Source organism: Amborella trichopoda, chromosome 4 (genome assembly GCF_054954075.1).
Source record: "Amborella trichopoda isolate Santa Cruz 75 chromosome 4, AtrichopodaSantaCruz75HAP2 v2.0, whole genome shotgun sequence".
Classification (NCBI taxonomy): domain Eukaryota; kingdom Viridiplantae; phylum Streptophyta; class Magnoliopsida; order Amborellales; family Amborellaceae; genus Amborella; species Amborella trichopoda.
Window position 1 is genome coordinate 24,374,100 of NC_142339.1, and position 14,694 is coordinate 24,388,793.

At 36.2% G+C, this 14,694-nt stretch overlaps 1 protein-coding gene across 4 annotated transcripts in view; it reads left to right on the forward strand.

Moving 5' to 3' along the window:
• Window positions 1-586: 586 nt before the first annotated feature.
• LOC18425306 (uncharacterized) overlaps window positions 587-14,694 on the forward strand; it is a 29,000-nt gene continuing 14,892 nt past the window's right edge. The window contains exons 1-4 of one of the 4 annotated variants that reach the window (XM_020661974.2): window positions 2,462-4,679; window positions 4,804-4,862; window positions 13,932-14,033; window positions 14,476-14,545. In XM_020661974.2, the coding sequence (XP_020517633.1) occupies window positions 14,519-14,545 (27 nt within the window). In that variant the 5' untranslated portion in view covers window positions 2,462-4,679; window positions 4,804-4,862; window positions 13,932-14,033; window positions 14,476-14,518. Of the gene's footprint in view, window positions 4,680-4,803; window positions 4,863-13,931; window positions 14,034-14,475; window positions 14,595-14,694 lie in introns of all 4 variants that reach the window. The other 3 variants (XM_088863894.1, XM_006829870.4, XM_088863895.1) reach the window with 3 other exon arrangements.

The following is a 14,694-nucleotide window of genomic DNA, read 5'->3' on the forward strand; positions in this document are numbered from 1 at the left end:
AATTTGGACAAGTTTGAGTTGGACGACACTGGCAGTGTTGCCCAAGTCATTTTAGTAAATATCCTGTTTTACCAAAACAATCATTAAAAATAGTAAAAAAATCTATTTTGACCCAAAATTTTTCTGGTAGCTTCACAAGAGGATGGGGAATGCATTCAAAGTAAAAAATAAATAAAATAACATAAAATAAAATAATAATAATAATAATAATAATAATAATAATAATAATAATAATAATAATAATAATAATAATAATAATAACAATAATAATAATAATGATAATAATAATAATAATAATTTTGACCAAATTTTATTTGGGTGACACGGCCCGTGTCGCCCAGTCCATTTTTCCCCGAAATGAAATTGTTGGCTTTTTAGATGTTTTTTTACCTTTCTTGGGGGCGACTCTAAGTGTGTCGCCTAGGCGACACGACCCGTGTCACCCAAATCCGTGACCCCCAAAAGGTGGATCTTTGACCAAGGGATTTGTTTGTTTCGGGAAGATATTCTCCCCAAAAATTTTGGCCCCCCTTTTTAGCATATTTTTGGGACTATTTAGAGGGGGACGGATAGAGAAACAGGAAGCGAGTTCAAAAAAAGAGAACGATAGAGATAGAAACCCTATGAGAGAGAGAAAACCTGGGATAGAGATAAAAACCCTAGAATGCTGAGAAGACAGGGATTTGAGAGAAAAACTCAGAGACAAAACCCTAACTAACCTAAGCCTGTGAACCCTAGTTCTAAGCCATTTCCAGGGCACAACCACCTTATTCAATTAAGACTCAAAGAGACAAAAGAGAATCGGTTATGATACGGGCAAGCCCTAGAAGGCTCGGGAGTCTCGAGCCATTCGGCCTTGTTTGGTATCATTTTCCTTTCTTCTTTTTTATTCTTATTTACTATTTTAATTTTATTTTGATCTGCTTATTCGCTTTAAAATCATGTTTTGGATACTCTAGATCATATTGACCTTGCCACAAATCTGAGAGCAGATCTGCTCGTTCCCGAGCAGATCTGGCTTCAGATCTGAATTCGATTTGTCCTGCTTTCTTTACCATTTTATTTCTTGCATTTTCATTTTAAGGTGTTAAATCGAGAGATCTTCATTGGAAGATCTATTTGATTTTCATCATAAACAGGTATTGTTTCTTCACTTTTCCTTCATCTTCTTTTTACTGTTTTCATTTTATTTTGATCTTATTTTGTTTAATTTGCTTTAAAAATCGTATTTTAGTGTCTTAGATCATGCTGACTCTACCACAGATCTGAGAGTAGATCTGCTCGTTTCCGGGTAGATCTAGCCTCAGATCTGAATTCGATTTGTCCCACTTTCCCTACCACTTCATTTTCATAAGTTTAAGGTGTTAAGGTTCGAGGGATCTTCCTCAGAAGATCTGACAGATTTTCATTGTTAACAACATGCACCAAATTTGACAATGCACCAAGCTTTATTGAAAAATCAATTTTCAAGAATGAGCTCAAGGATAGGTTGTTAGGGTGGCAGGGCACTATAACATGATGTTTTGTATTCATTTCATTCTTATCGATGGTAGGGGACTCCAAGAATAGCCCAAAAAAGATTCTTCACATACAAAATAGATGGGTGGCAAACTTGTATAGCATTGACACTAAAGCAATGTTTCAAAACCTAGATAGTTGGGGTCGATCGTCTATCCCACATATTTATGTTGGATAGTTGGGGTGGATCGTCCACCCCACATATTTATGTTGGATCACTAGATTTGCAATTTGGATAAGACCAAATCAGCTTGAATTGGCAATATCGTAAAAATATTAAAAATAACCTATACCTTCCCGAAATTGTTTCAATCCTGTCTACTTGTCCATTGAGATAAGAGATTCTCATTCCCAATTGTCGGGTTTCAAAACACCACAATGAGAGTATTTTTCTTGTGTACCAACACCAAAAGAACTAGCCAAGCTGGAGTTGGTCGCAATTTTTAACGAAAAAAATTTATACAAGTTTGCAACCTTATAATATTGAAGTAAGGTGCACTTCAAAAATCTCACATAAGAGAGTATTCTGGCGTTAGAGAACCCTCTAGTTGATCATCTTGACCTCAAGATGTATGGACGTGAAAAAAATAATTTAAATCTAAAAAATAGTGCATCTTTTAACATGTTATCTAAACTATTATTTTCAATATTTTTATGTTTGGTTTTTACGTATTTATTAGTATATGCTCCATCTATACTATTTTTAAAATTTTAAATTTTATAACTAAGAATGAAAATAGATTTTCAGTGTACCATAAGATGCGCCTTACTTATTATGTATACCTTATACTAGTAATAAAAAAACTAATTGATTTAATCGGCCGACTCAATCATGATTGATCACCGGTCGATCCCGAGTTAGCCCAATTCCAAAGGTTATGTATTCTGAAATATTCATACAATGCACTAATCGACTGATTTACTGTACTAATTGGTACTAATTGGCACAAATCGGCCGGTTGGTGCACTAATCAGTGATTTGTTGTAAAGATCACCCGAGTTGTGCACTGTTATAGTGAAAAATCTATGAACACTTGAAAAATGTTGAAAGTTGAAGGTCTAAAAATACATTACAAGATGGACTATTTATGACACTTGGAATCCATTTTTTCTCATGTCCATACTTCTTGAGGTTGAGATGATCGATTTGAGGATTTTTGGGCATCGAAATAATGCAGATAACCGAGGGCAATGAGGGCAAGACGACCTGCTTGATGCTCGAGCATTCTTGGTAATGTCATTTGGTCTAACCAATGCCCCAACAACCTTTTGCACATTGATGAGTGAGTTATTTGCCCCTACTTAGAGAAGTTTATCGTAGTCGATGATATTTGATACTAAATAGACCGGATGATATTGTGGTGTATACTAAACCAAGCTGACTTTTCTATTGGATTTTTGAGGTGCTCTTTAATTTAATTATTAAGGGCCTAGCCCTTAAATAAACTTTTTCCTTTATGGGTTTTAAGGGGTGTGGTTTGTATAAGGCTGGGGCCTAAACTGTCAAAGTAAGGTGCACATTCAAATAGTATCGAGAGACGTTGTTTTAGTATTAGAAATCTTTGTGATGGCCTGAAAATTTATATCTAATTATATAATTTAAAGCTTGAAAATAATGTAGATCAAGCATATCTTGAACAATTGAAAATCTTGAAAACTAGCATTGTGGTCTATAAAATGCATTACAAAATGCACTAATTCCAAGACAAGAAAATGCATTATATGATGCACTATTTTTGAGACAAGAAATTCAGTTTTCCCATGTTCATATATCTTGAGGTCGAGATGATCGATTTTAGGATTTTTGAGCATTGAAACAACTTTTTCGAGTGAAATTTTGATGTGTGCTTTAGTTTGATTGTTTAGGGCATTACCTTTATATAAACCTTTTCCCTAATTTAAGTATACAATAAAAGCGTATAGTTTTTGTACAGTATGGTCACAATCACCCCTAGTCATTAGATGTAAAATTGGGTGACTAGAAGGCGTAATATTACATCATCTCCTTCAATTACTAGTTTGCGTAATATTACGCCATCTCCTTCAATTACTAGTTCACTGAAAAAGTATTGCTTTAGATGTCTAAAATTTTTCTTCGACACCCAATTATGCTTATAATATTTTTTTGGTTTATTTATTTTATGTGACAATATAAAAAAACAATGCATGTAGATTTTAAACATTTTTTTACAATTTTTTGAGATTATTTACTCAAATTATATTTTTCAGTAAAAATAGGGACACTAATAAACCAGTGTAATGCTATGGAATCTACTTAAATTACTAGTTCACTGAAAAAATATTGCTTCATGTATTTACATTTTTTTTTTCGACACCCAATTATACTTATAATAGTTTTTTAGTTTGTTTATTTTATGTGACAATATAAAAAAACAATACAAGTAAATTTTAAATATTTTTTACATTTGTTTTGAGACTTTTTAATTAAAAATTATATTTTTCAAGAAAATAGGGCCACTACTCTGCCGATTAGTCGTAATCGGTCCAACTACCTAATACAAACGTTGCCAATTTTTTATACCCGTCGTATTCCTCACCAGTAGGCACAATTTTCTGGAGGATTGTTTTCTGCATGTTCTTCACTATTAGACCCTGTGACCTTTTTCCTGGCTCAAGGATCCTCGATAGTGAATATCTGTCAAACAATTTTTCTCTCTTAACGAGCTTTCTGCGAAAGTTTGAATTTCTTGACAATATCTAGTCCAGCAAGGCCCTAGAAGCTGGGAACCAAAAGAAAATCGCTCATAAAAGCTCCTGGCCAAGAAGCCATTGATGGAGGCAATGACTCTCAGCCTCAGGGTAAGAATCCCAGGTCGATAGGACGATTTTCAGGCTCATTTTATTCTTCCAAGTCAAACAAGAGGAAAAGGGTTGCCTATGAAAGTGGTTTTGAAGCCAGAAACATGTCTGATAGCTCAACGGGTGTCCGTAGAAAATTTGGAGAGAAGAGAAAGAAAGAAGACGAAGTTGCAGGCTCGTTCCTTATCACTCAATGTTCGGAGGACCAGATGAGGCAGAACTGCACTGTTTTAGTTTCCAACTTGTCAATGAAGTTGAAGACAAAAGCAATTATAAAGGAGTTCTCTAAATTTGGGGAGATAGAATCAATCAGTATTTCTAAAGTCAAACCAATTTTGAATGTGAGTGAATCGAGTTTGGTTTAATTGGTTGACGATTCTTTATTGATGCTTTCTGGTTTCTTGTATATTGAATTCTACATTTCTTTCTCTAATATTTGTGAGCTCCTTTTAACTCTGTGGTCAGGAAACCTTGTTAGGGACTTTGGCTGTCTCTGCGTAATTTGGTGGCGATTGCATTAACAGGTTTGTTTTGTTCAAGTTGTGGCTTTCTTTCGTATTATGAATATTACAATGATTTGCGTGCTTTATTTTGTACAATTGTAATATCGTTTCTTTCATATGATGAGTTGGTCATTTAACAATTCTTGTCTATCAATTTTGTCTAATATCACACACCTCCATGCTCTTGCTTGCTTTTTTTAGTTGAGTGGATGTTCTTTCTGCCTGAGAAGTTTTGATATTAATAATTAATTCAATTACAAATTTGGATTGGGTTAATGGAACTTAAGAGGGAAAATTCATTACACTTCACCCATCCATTTAATTATGGTTGGATTCTCTGTCCTCTTGTAATTTAAAAGGTCCACACTATGGGCATTTGGGAACCAGTCAGGTCCAAAGGTGTGTTTCAACTTGAGAATAGAGCATCTAATAATCTTCAATCAATTACCAACCATGATATTGGCAATCTCCAACTTCGCCATGGATATGTGTATCGCACCCAAACAGTTGGGAGTAAGGCTTGGATGATGATGATGACGACCTTGGCAATCTCCAATCAAGGGAAGAGTATGTGGCAGAGTTATCATCGAAGACATTTCACTTACAAATTTCCTCGACTCAAGATGGATTACTATATTTTCTTGGCACCCTTAACACGGTATTAGGATGGCATAGGAACTAAAGGGCTTAGGGTTTTTAGCATTACTTACTTAGTTAAGTCCCTCACGTACTCTGAACACTGCTTCTGGAAGGGAGTTTTACATAAGCACTTTAAAAAGCACCAATTATGGATTCGCCCCTATATCCTCCTTAGTGCTTGGGCATCACATGTTAAAGGGTGAAATGTCCTATGCTAATAGTAGTCGTCATGGGGAATTTACCCTTTGCAAATACCTGCCAAGTGAAGCATAGCCTAATCATATGCTGCAAATGCTTTGATATCAATGAAATCTTAGATTAAATTGAGATATGCCTCTATATACGTAGCATAGAAAACCATATCTTCTTCTCCATGCCTACACCCTCAAGCTTGTCCAACAATTCTATGAGGAGCTCTACCTCCACCTTTATTATATCCTTGTAAAGTGAGGGATTGGGATTTAAACCCTTATATTGTGTTCAAATTTTCTTTCTCTAAATTAGCTTCTCTAGTGGCAATTCATGGACTATTTCCTCATGGAAAATCACCTCCCTTCTCACTCCAACTGTTATTCTCAAGGGTATTTCCTAGTCCTTTACCTCAGATGAGTATTTCTTACTTAAAAAAAAAAAAAAACAGAAAAAAAAAGCAAATTATCCTTTCAAGGGCCACACCATAAAATGAATTATCCGACAAAAATGTGGAAGAAAGATTGAGATAATGGTTGAGCTACAGGGTAAACACCATGCTATATTCCTTTTCGTTCTCATGCATCTCATTCATCCCTTATATAATAACAAGCCCTTGTGACTCCACCACTGATCATGGAAATCCTTTATGCTAAGAAACCATGTCTCATCACCTGAATGTTCATGTCTTAGGAGTACAGAGTTCAGCTTGGCTTGGCTCTCTGTGTGAGAAATCAGCATAGCCAAGACATACATCTCATGATCCCTCAAATGTCTTAAGTGGAAGGAAATGATGCAATTTTTGGATTTATGTGGCCTTTCATGGCCTTGACACCCATTTAAGTCATAGCCATATAGTGACTTGTTTGCTCCAGTGGGAAGGTGGGACTGAAAGAGACTGGATGGGGTGGACTTTGGCTCATCCCACACTGGTGGCACACCTACTCGTAGTGACTCACTTGGCTAGGCGGTTTGGGGCTTGAAAGCGGTGTCTTAGAGTCATCGAAACCCTTGACCACGGGGTATGGGGCAGTATGCCCGGTTACTATGAGGGTTTAAGTGTTATCCCTCTATTAAGGTCGGTATGTGCTTGTGGTCGCTCTTGGGATGGAGTGTTTCCATGTGGAGAGGTGGCCTGTGAGGAGAAGGGCCAAATCCTCGACATAGCCTCCCCTTTGCATGTACAAATGGCAGCAGCAAATGATGAGAAGCCACATTCCCAGGAGAGCACTTGCTGAATGACATGCACATGTGCGAAAGAAGGGAACCCCCACATCCTTGTGTAATGCACTGTCCTACTCGTCCTTGGGGATGCACTTGTAATCCAATAAACCTGGAGCTCACCATCTACTGGTTTGCTTTTATGGCCCAATCATGAGCTCCTAGTTGAGACTATGGGTCATGGGTTTCATTGGGTCAATTTGATAACGTGCTCGAGAGTTTCAGGGTCGGCCGAGTGAAGTGCCCTAGTTTAATGAGATCCCAACCCAAGCTCTTAATTCCCGTTTAATGATTTACAAAAGCCTAAACCAAGTCAAATTCCTAGATAAGGTTGAAAAATGATTATTCGGGATTTTGGAGTTTGTTAATAAAGATTTCTAGAAGGAAAAATAAGAATAAAACAATATTTGAGATTCTATAAAAGGACACACCATGTGACATATTGGAAGATGTGAGGCCCTACTGGCCAATGGGGCTCACATGGGCTCATGAAGGTCTTACATATGGGCCCCATACTGCCACCACATCATGTTGACATCATCTGATGGATTATTTTGAAATACTTGTGTTTTGTATGATGGACTTGTGTGGAATACTTGTAATTGTGCACATGGAGTGTGTAGAGAGGGGGCAAACCATGGTCATTTGGACTAAGGGTCAAAGGGTAGTCGTCTAATTGGTCCAAGAAGGGGCACATGACACAAGATCTCCTCTTCATGTGTAAAGTTACATGGCTCTCATGTCATTTATCTTATTGAAACACATGTTGACTTAAGTAAGAGAGAGAAGAGATATAGTATATTTCGTCTCTCTTCCTTCATGTCAAAGGAGAGAGATGTAGAAAGAAGCACAAAGGGGCATGCCCCTCTCTCTTTCTCTACACTCACAAACTTTTTGAAGATAAATTGAATTATTAAGATATTTACAAGGGGTGATTTGAAATTAAACCATCCATTGTATTGAGTATAGTTTTGAAAAAGGGAAATTAGGGTTTGTATGGTAAGGGGATAAAGTGTGAATCTCAGCCCTTGATTGACGATATCTTGCCACAGGTGTAAGAACTTGGATGAAGCCTCTCTTCCGCCTATAGATCTCCTTGATCAATAGCCCGTATTGCTCCAAGTTAAGATGAAAATTTTAGACTGCCACAAACCCTAACCCTAGTTTATAAATAAGGGCCTTGGGTACCCCATTTCTATAACTCTACATTGTAGTGTTATGTTGGCAAAATTTACGGCTATCTGTGCCTTAGCCTCCATGCCATGTCTGTGAGTGCTTGACCTTTCCAAGCTTGACGATTTTGTGTGGTGTTGTTGAACCTTGAGTCCTCTACGCCATGCCCCATTACTATGTAGCCCATTGTGTGTAGTTTGATTAGTTCTTCCTGTAGACCTCAATGTCACCCATTCATGACCTCAATGTAATAGATATGCTGAATTTTTGTGTATGTGCACATAGTCTTGTATTTGACAATCTCAGTTGTTCTTGTCTGATGATGAATAATGAGTAGCCACGAGTATCTTCTTTGGTAGCGTCAGATTTGTCCTAATTGTTGCAGTATATTTGCAGGATGAAAATCCTAGGATGGCTTCTAAGAAGAACAAGATGAGTAAGAAATAGTTTGAATAGTTTTTTTTAGTTGTTTGGGGCTATTTCAAATATTTTTATTTATTTCTTTCTTTCATTGCTGGACCAGTTAAGGACTTTTTTAATTAAAGTTAGGAAGTTTAAAATCAAGTTATACTTAAGTTAGGACCTTTTGGTCCAAAGCTTAATTGTGTGGACAAATATTATCCAAAACATTAAATGGACAATATTTAAGTGGGACATGCATGGCTAGAGAGAGATCACTCACTTTATTTTTAGAGAAAAATTATTGAAGAAGAAAGAAAAGAAGCCCAAGGCTTGAGCCCTAGGTGGGGAGACAACCTTAGGATTTCCTCAAATGTGCATTCATTTGGCTGAGATTTCTTTTTGATTTATACGGTTTTCTCAAGTTCTCTACGTTATTGTATTTATCTCCTGCTTATTGTGAAGGTAAACTTGCTGATGGATCCATGACCAGTGCCTCTAGGAGTGATATATATAAACTTTCATCATCCTTGTCCTTATCTTTCGTAATACATGTGCCTTCTTTTCCTTCCCATCTTCTTTCTGTTAGCAGCCTAATAAAACAACTAAACTGCAATGTCACATTTTACCCCTAACATTGTGTTTTCCTGGACCTGAAAACGAGGAAGACGATAGATGGTTGTGAAGACAATGGGCTATACCTGTTCAACACGGGATACACTTCTACTACTCCCAGCTTTGAGTCTCGAAGTGAGCAAGTCTTCTTGTAGCATTCCCGCTTCTTTCAATGTTAGACCTGTCAATAGTCTAAACATAGTAGAACCTCTTTCTTCTAGTGAAAATAAAAGTTCTAAGCCATTCCATCTTGTTCATTCTGATGTTTGAGGGTCTGCTCCAGTAATTTCTGTACTTAGATATCGGTATTTTATCTCATTCATCTATGTTGTTCTTTTTATACATGGATCTATCTTATGAAAAGTAGAGATGAAGTACCTTTAGTAGTTAAAATATTTCATAAAATGGTGCAGATCCAGTTTGAGACCCAAATAAATTCTTTCCCTGTTGATAATGCACGAGTGTTTCTGTACAATGGATTAAAAAATTATTTTCTTGAACATAGTATAGAAATTTAAACATTGTGTTCCTATACACCACACCAGAATGGTGTGGCAGAATGGAAGAATGGGCACTTGTTAGAAGGGGTGAGAGTCATCTTAATAGGAATGAAGGTTGGACATATTGGGATGAAGTGGTTCTTATTGCTACCTATACGATCAATAGAATGCCTACACTTGTTCTTGATGGTGCGATGGTGCTTATCCACCATGCACTTCCTCTGTTTTCTCTTCAATCAAAAAGCTTTGGTTGTGCCTGCTTTGTGCATATCCTGGAGCTGGCCAGGAATAAATTACGACCTCAATCTACTAGATGTGTGTTCCTAGGACACTTGAACTTTAAGAAAGGATACAAGTGTTATTGTTCATAAATTAAAAGAAAATGTCTCAAAGGATGTTACCTTCTTTGAGAGTATACCCTATTTTTCTTCTCGAATAGATTCAATATCTACTATGCCACCGGACAATTCTAGTCCTCTTCTAATGATAATAGATAATGCCACTAATCCAATTAAGGAACATGTGGAATCTACTGAGAAATAGCTGAATGCGTACACTTGGAAAAGATTAAGGGAAAGTCTTATGCAAACGATCAACCCCAGCACGTTGACTTGTCAGGTACTTCTTCTCCTTCTGGCTCTATGCCTTCTCAACTCAATTTATCTATTGGCTTAAGGAAAGAGAAAAGGACTTGTACCTCTCATCCAATCAGTAGGTTTGTTTCTTATGCTTCACTTTCATCTTCCTTTTGTGCATACTTTTCTCTACTTCCTCTGCTTCTATTCCCACTAAAGTTCCAGATGCTTTGGCTCATTTACAATGGAAAGTGGTCATAATTGAGGAAATGATTACCTTTGAGAAGCAAAGAACTTGGGATATAATTGATTGGCTAGAAGGACGACGTGTGGGTGGATGTTGGTGGGTGTATACCTTGAAGCACAAAACAGATGGTTGGATTGAGAGATGCGAAGCTCATCTGGTGGCTAAGAGTTTTACATAGTTATATGGGGTTGATTATAAGGAGACTTTTGCTCCTGTAGCAAAATTAAAATCAGTACGGGCCTTTTATCTATTGCAGTAAACATGGAATGACAACTCCAATAATTGGATGTAAAAAATACCTTTCTTCATGGAGACCGTTAACTTTCTCAAAAAACAATAAAAATGCCTTTCTTCATGGAGATCTGCAAGAAGAGCTGTATGTGGCATTACCACCCAGGTTTTATCCTCAAGGTGAGAAAGGGAAGGTTTGTAAATTGGAAAGCTATATATAGGCCATTGAAGTAAAAATCGGGCGGTCTACTCGGTCACCGCCCAGTTAGATCGGAATTGACCAGTTCCGGTTTTGGCTGGGTTTAGTGACCGGCCTGGTATTTTTAATTTTTTTTAAAAAAAATTATATAAGATCCCAAAAAATGAGGTATTTTATTTGTACTGCACTTTTTAATGTTTTAATCATTATGGAAAATATTGGAAATTGTTTTGGCCATTAATACTTATTTTTACATTTATCCATCTTTTTTGAAAAATTTCAAAAATACCCCTGGGTACAGATTGATTCTTTAAATTGCATTTTTTTTTCATTAATTTTCAACTTCATTTGGATGTGCTTAGTTTAATCATTCTTTAAATATATATTTTTATATTTTATTAGATTTATTTTTGTATTTTTTTTATATTTTTTTAATACTTTTTTGACTGCTCATGTCTTTGCTCGGTTAGAATGGTCGAACCGGCCTGTTGAACCACTTCAGAGCCCATGTCCGGTTAACCTTTCTGGTTCAATTTTTCTTACACTGATATAGATTGTAACAATCACCTCGGGCTTGGTTCGAAAAAATTCAGTGTGGCAATATGTCAATTCAAATTTTAGAGAAGTGTTTCAAATCATTCTGTATTTGTTAAAAGTGATTCTTGTTTCTACCACAATACTGATAGTGTCTGTGGATGATATGGTGCTCACAGGAAATAATGATCACGAGATTCAAAAATGAAAGATTTCCTAGGGGATGTTTTTGACATCAAGGATCTTGGGCCATCGAAATACTTCCTCGGAATAGAGGTGGCTAGGTCTAAACAAGGAATTTTTTTGCCTAAAAGAAAGTATGCACTCAATCTCCTTGATGACACAAGCATGCTTGGAGTAAACCAATAGAATTTCTCATTGAGGTTAACTATAAATTGTATGATCAGCACTCAGAGCCTCTGTGTAACCCTGGTATATATCAGAGATTAGTGGTTTGGCTGTTACATGGCCAGACATTACATATGCTGTAAGCATACAAGTCAGTTTATGCACGCACCATGCTCCCATCACTTGGATGTTATCGCATTTTACAACATATGATATCTGCTCCAGGGAGAGGGCTACTTTAATCCTAGTCATGGTCAGCTTGATGTACAAGGTTTCTGCGATGCAGTTTGGGCCGGGTGTTCTCTTGATTGACAATCCACCATTGGCTACTTTACGACATTGGGTAGTAATTTAGTCTCTTGGAAGAGTAAGGAGCAAAGCGATCTTCAGCAAAAGTCAATTATCGAGCAATGGCAAGTGCTACTTGTGAAATAATTTGGCCCCGTTCTCTTCTTTAAGAGATGGATGTTAATGTATCAGCTTCTATTCCTCTACATTGTGATAATTAAGCAACAATATATATTTGCTTCAAATCAAGTATTTCATGAAACATTCTAAAAAAAAAGTATTTCATGAAAGAGCCAAGCACAATAAAGTTGAATATCACTCTGTTAGAGAAAAGCAGTGTTCGCAAAATCGAATCGGAACGGTTAATCGGACAAGTGGTTTAACCGGCCCAACCGGTAAACTGGCCGATTCAACCGCTGTACCCGGACAAGTCCCGGGTGGTAAAAAAAGTGTTGAAAAAAGTAAAAAAAATACGAAAAAGAAAAATCTACTAAAATATGAAAATCATATAAAGAATGATTAAAACAAAAACCATTCAAATGACGTTAAAAATTAATGAAAAAATAGATTTTAACCCATTTTATATTTTCCAAGGGCTATTTTTAAAATTTTCTAAAAAAGATGGGAAAATATAAAAGTGTGTATTAATAACTAAAACAATTTTTAATCTTTATCATAATGTAAAGAATATTTAAAAATGCATTACAAATCAAATTCCTTATTTTTGAGAATTTATATACATTTTTTTTTTTTAAAATACCAGTTGATCACCCTAATCGCCCAAAACCCCGGTTCCAATCTAACCTGGCGGTTAGCGGGTAGATCGGGCGATTTTGCGAACAATGGAGAAAAGGTCCCTTCAAAGATAATATGTACTCCATTTGTTTGATTTAAGAATCAATTGGTTGACATACTAAGATCTTGAATCGGGTTTGACCAAATGATACTTTGGACAAGCTGGGCAGCTATGATACATATGCTCGAGCTTGAGGGGAAGTGTAGTGACTGTTATGGGCCCCTCACCCATTAAGCCCACAATATGTATCATGGATTCTTGCTGTAAGGGTTATGCATTTCTTGCTATAACTGTCATGTAGCAGTTATGCATAATGGGCAGTAATAGTCATGTAACAGTCATACATAATGATTGCAACACCTATGGCATGTTGACCTACCTGTATTGTAACTCTCATACGGATATGTGTATATATAGGCCACATTGCCCCATGATTTGTATAGTATAAAACAAATACATCTATATTTTCTTTCTCTAGTGCTTGAATATTACTTTCTCTCTCTTCTCTCTCAATCTTAACAGTTTTATTCAAACAGTGAGGTATTCGTGATAATAATTACGTCCAAACAGGCCCGAAGTTTACATGCTTATCCTGATTTTGGACACATTTTGTAGTCTCATTCTAGACATTTCAATTACGATTTCTATATAGTACAAAAAGAAAGAAGCCCAACGAGAAAAATATAACAATGAAAATGCTAAATAGAGAGGGATGGAGATTTTGGTTTTAAGAGGGCTCATGCTATTAGTGATACAACACTTATTTTATTATATTTGTTCTTAACTAAATATGAGATGCAAAAATAATACAGTAAATGGGATTTTATTTGGATTCTTAATTGTTCAATCCCACTTTGGTTTTGGTTATATTAATGAACAAAATAATTTCTTATGTTTTAAAATTTTGATTATTAAAACTATTGTGTATCCCCATGCTTTGTTTCTCTTCAAAAAAGTGGCCCTATGCTGTGAGTTCGTGTCATACCACCCATATCTGTGACCGGTTTTTATCTCTTCTATGGTATTGTTTTCAATTTGGTTAAAGCAACAGCATATCTACCTGTACACATTGGTTTCTTACTAACATTTACAGAAATTCATGATCGTATGTTTTAACATTATAGTTTCTAATACAGAAGTCTATACTTGCTGTGCACGGCCTCAGACAGCTTAACCTGACTTAGACCTCACAGAAATTCTCCGAACATAGTGGGACATTTTTTTGAGGCCACATGCAAGTAAGTTTTAACTGCTACAAAAACAAAGAGATGCTTCACTATCTCTCTACCTAGATGTACTTAATTTGTAATTTATGACAGTGCCACAACATACGTACATTGAACTAGCTTGTGCATTAACTGCAGTATGATGTCAAGGTCAATGACAATAGCATCAATAGCATTTGCTTTTGTTCGCTCTTTATGGATACGAGTTCATATCACATTCAACTACTTTATTTACTTTTTTTTTGGTAAACAAGTTGGTTACTGACATTTTACTATTATATATTTGATCTAACACAGTAACTTATCTAGCAGTAATAATTAGAATAGTTTTGCTTGTGCATTTGCGATTAATGGAACCCTTCCTTTTTTTTTTCTTGTCTCTCTTGCGGAATAGCTTTCTTACTGGACCATTTTTCTTGTGCTTTCTTTCACAGTTTTCTTCTTTCTCTTGCAGTGATCATGCGTGGATCATATATAAAGAAGCAGCAGCAGCAGAAATGGCCTTATCTCACAATATGGCTCAGGTATTGGTTTTGCTTTGGTGGGTGTGTTTTTCCTGGCGCCTTCAGATGGGTAGGTGATAGTGATGGAATGGTTCTTGGAGATTGCATCACATGAATCATCTCTATTGGCTTTGTGCATGATCCATGTACACATTATTTGTTTGTGCTCA